Source organism: Malaya genurostris, chromosome 3, assembly GCF_030247185.1.
Source record: "Malaya genurostris strain Urasoe2022 chromosome 3, Malgen_1.1, whole genome shotgun sequence".
Classification (NCBI taxonomy): domain Eukaryota; kingdom Metazoa; phylum Arthropoda; class Insecta; order Diptera; family Culicidae; genus Malaya; species Malaya genurostris.
Window position 1 is genome coordinate 181,646,295 of NC_080572.1, and position 3,846 is coordinate 181,650,140.

At 35.9% G+C, this 3,846-nt stretch overlaps 1 protein-coding gene across 2 annotated transcripts; it reads left to right on the forward strand.

Moving 5' to 3' along the window:
- The first annotated feature begins 311 nt into the window (after window positions 1–311).
- Window positions 312–3,846, forward strand: LOC131436339 (transmembrane protein 134). 2 transcript variants are annotated; one of them, XM_058605007.1, is made up of 2 exons: window positions 312–859; window positions 1,118–3,846. In XM_058605007.1, exons 1-2 carry the CDS (start codon window positions 657–659, stop codon window positions 1,464–1,466), a joined length of 552 nt encoding a protein of 183 aa, XP_058460990.1. In that variant the 5' UTR covers window positions 312–656; the 3' UTR covers window positions 1,467–3,846. The 2 variants fall into 2 exon arrangements, with proteins under 2 accessions (XP_058460990.1, XP_058460991.1); XM_058605008.1 differs by having other exon boundaries at window positions 1,151–3,846.

Here is a 3,846-nt window from a genome sequence, read left to right on the forward strand (position 1 = left end):
TCGTATGGGACATTGTAATCTTGAGTTTATCTTTGGTAATAGTAAACAAAATCGAAAAGCTTTCTCTTTCGTCTGGTGTCAAAATGTATAATCTATATGCCATGATTTGCCTGCAGCCTCTCGTCAAAGTGGATGTTGACAAAGGCCTATTAAACTTTACAAAAAAAAGATCGTTTAAACTTGCTCGTCTATTCCACTGAAATCCATCGAAATACTTGGTAATACTTTTGCACGAGTCTCTTTGAGGTCCCTTCGTACAAGTTATCGATTTAATAAAAAAAAATCGACGAACGTATATTCCATTCGAATCTTTTCTTGTCAAGTGTCAAATTTAAGTGTACGAAAACATTTTCGTATCAGATTTTCATGATGCATCTGTACGCGAAAATGTAGAAAAAATCCTAATTAATTAGCACTGAATAATCGTTCTGAAGTTTTAGAAAAGCAAGCAGTTGGCACATTGGTTTCAAACGTTTTGCTAGGAAAAATACCCATTAAAAGGTCCATTATTCGTCACTTGCTAATGACTTAGGTGCGCAGCTTAGTGTTTTGATTTAAAAAGTGAAAATTTACTTGCTGACTGCAGTGCGGCAGCTGATCAGCTTTTGTTTTTAATTTTTGTTGTGTTTGAAATCGGTGGGGAAGTGCTAGTCACCATGAATTCAGCTGGAGGCGTCCGAGGTCCAAGTGCGACCAGTAATGGTAAAGAGCCAAGCAAGCGATTCTCAATTCACGATGCCTTCGAAGAGGAGACTGACGAGGTAATCAAAGTCTATGGCACGACAGTGATATCGACACCGATACGAGCCAAAACCCGATCACCGGACGACGTTTCCATACGGGTGCACCACGATCAGAGGTACGAAACATTGTTCAGTTCTACTCCAAAGAGTGTTTCTTCAGGTGATGGGCACCGAGTTTAAGTAATTGAATGTAGATTTATCTTTTCTGGATGTTAACAAACAAACATGTTTGCAAAATGTACAAAGCAAATAATTGTCTTTATGAAAGTAAAATTCTAGAATTGGGTTCTTCTCTGTTTCCTTTTCTTATCTTCCTATCTCACTTTCTATGTTCCGTGTGTGGTATTGGTTCTACCGACAAAAAAAAAACTCAGAACTCTAAAGTACACCGATGATACCACCTCTAGGGATAGTGATTCACTGATACAGGAGTACGGCAATTTATCTACGAACGACACCTACACTTACTGCTGGCGACACCCGAAAGTACGGGAGAACTGGCGAACGGTACTGGCTGCAGCCACTCTGCTGGTTATTGGAACCGGTCTAATAGCAATGGGAGCGTACGCAATCGCTGAACCCCACAACGGTTCGCAGGCGGCAGTGTTCTTCGTCGCAGGATTCATATGCTTTGTCCCCGGAGCGTATCACGTTGTATATATCTGGCTAGCAGCTCGCGGTTATCGGGGCTTCGATTTCTATCACCTTCCACTGTTTACGTAAGATGGAGACATTGATAGGCCACAGTAGGCGAGTACTACTTGACAAGTTTGAAGCGGCAATAGAAATACGAACCATGCTCATATTTCCTTCCCCGGGGAGAAGGACGGTGAAAATTGAGACGACGTGCGAATATTTTTCACGGCACTTTCTGAAACAAATGGTAAGTGACTCAACCATAAATTAATTAAAACTTTTATCCTATCATCAGACGCGGATAGTTATACAGGAAGATCTGTTTGGAACAAAAAAATGTCGAAATTAAATGTTTTGATTTATTTTATATTTCCCACTAGTTAAGGCAGGCATATACACTCTCTAATAATGTATAGATTTTCAATGGAAAGAAAACAATGTAAACATCGCAATCCGTATCACAGTTTAATTTAGAAAGCAAAATTGGAAACTTTCATACACCTAGTGACAAATCAAAAACTGCTTTATGGTTATGGTTGATGATGTAGATCACGCTGTCGAATGCACTAAAGTGGATTCCATCTGTAATTGCAAAGAAATTTTAGAGTAATTGTAAATTATTTATTTGGAAAAAAATTATGTTCATAGATTCCAACGTTTTGCTTGAAAAAAATCAAAATGTATAGTTAGTCAAAAAGGCTGAAAGATACATAAGCTACTCACATTCAATAAACATAGCTGGTATCAAAATCGACTTTGCCAGATTTTTTACTAATTTACCAATCAAAAGTTTGACCCAGTCGAATCGAGATATGCGTTTCCTAATTTCATTCAACTTAAACAATATCAGAATCGGCCAGTGTTTTGCGGAACGAAATCGACTAATAATAATGCAATTATCAGTGAACTCATTATGTAACCAAAAGCCGCTTATATCTTTTGACAAGTCGTTAAAGTTTAAGTTTCAAATATACATTCGAGTCTAAGGATGCAACTCATCTATCAGCAATATAGGCAAAATCGGACTCTTATCTGCCAGTCACGCAATAAATTTTCACAACTCGATTTTGCAATGAAACAATGTAGTGTAAAAAACTTATAGATCCGTTAAACATTATGTAGCATCGGTTTAATTCCACCTGTGATGAAAAATCAACAAGTCAATGTCCCAACTATTTTATTTGAGAATTCTCTCGCTGGGATTCTACTCGATATGCTAGGCTTTTCTATATGGTTTCATCTACTCGGAACTCGCTAGAATATACAGCAGTGTGCCATGTATTTTCGCAATTCGCATATATAAAAAATAATGAACAACAAAAAAAACTTGCACCCTGTGTGAGAACGTAATGAAATGGCTTTGCATGAATAAAAAATCAACCGCATATGATAGAACAGTTATAAAACATTCTGCCGCTTTTCTAACTCTAACCAACGGTACCCAGCTCAGTATTCGCGTTCAAACAGGGTAAGACTGGATTTAACAATTACATACTTCTGAAGCTAGAGTGTTTTGGATTCATCGATTGTGTCTTCAAAATCGTGAAAAGGCTTCCCGGATTTGTATCTTAGATATACTATATGATATTAAAACATTTTGAAATCATCGTTATATTGATCATTATTTATTTTTACTATACAAAACATAATCTAGAAGGAACTGATCGGCGAATAGAACACTAATCGATTCAATTTTTATTGGACATGACGTTACATTGAACGTAAAACAAATGTTTAATTTAAAGTAGACTTGCTAAAAAGCTCAACTGTTAGAATTTTCAAATTATATTGGTTTGAATAGAGGAGAAAAAAACCTTAAATTTGTTTTTCATGGCGTTATAGGAAAAAAAAAACTGATAAGAAAATAAAACAATGTACTTTAAATTTAAATAAGTTACACATACAAACTCGATTGACATGATAACACATTATTTGTTCGCAGTGAACTGAGGTGTAGAAGCAACAACGAGGCATTCCACGTGATGTAACACACTTGCACTGACAAATACTATCACATTACTCGGTAAAATTTTCAAAAGACCATATCAGCAAATCTCCCATAATCTCTCTTTGTTGGGATTTAACCATCGAAATTTCTATTGGATTGGTACTGCTGTTGTGAAGGACGTGTGAAAACGATCGACAGAAGAGAAAATAAACAAAGTATGGTGTCATTTGCGAATACGGTCTTTTAAAAAATTCTTCGGGATTGTTTTTTTTCTTATTTTTTCTCTACCCTCTTTTCCTATCACTTACAATTTTATATCATATTTTCCGTACACCAAAATTAGTCTGATATGCGCCAGAAAAAAATATATATCTCATTTCAATCTTCACATGGAATGCATCATCGTGTTGTAGACAATTAAGTTCCACATTTGGCATAATGTCAATGAAATTGCAATTACTGTAGGCTAACTATTGAAATTAAGCAAACGAAAAATAAAAATTTATATATAACACATTA

Bases quoted from the DNA above. Each gene is read 5' to 3' on its own strand.
- LOC131436339 (XM_058605007.1), top strand. From the start codon at position 657: ATGAATTCAGCTGGAGGCGTCCGAGGTCCAAGTGCGACCAGTAATGGT. The intron at 860-1,117 runs GTACGAAACATT...AAAAAAACTCAG, and splicing joins CGGGTGCACCACGATCAGAG to AACTCTAAAGTACACCGATG.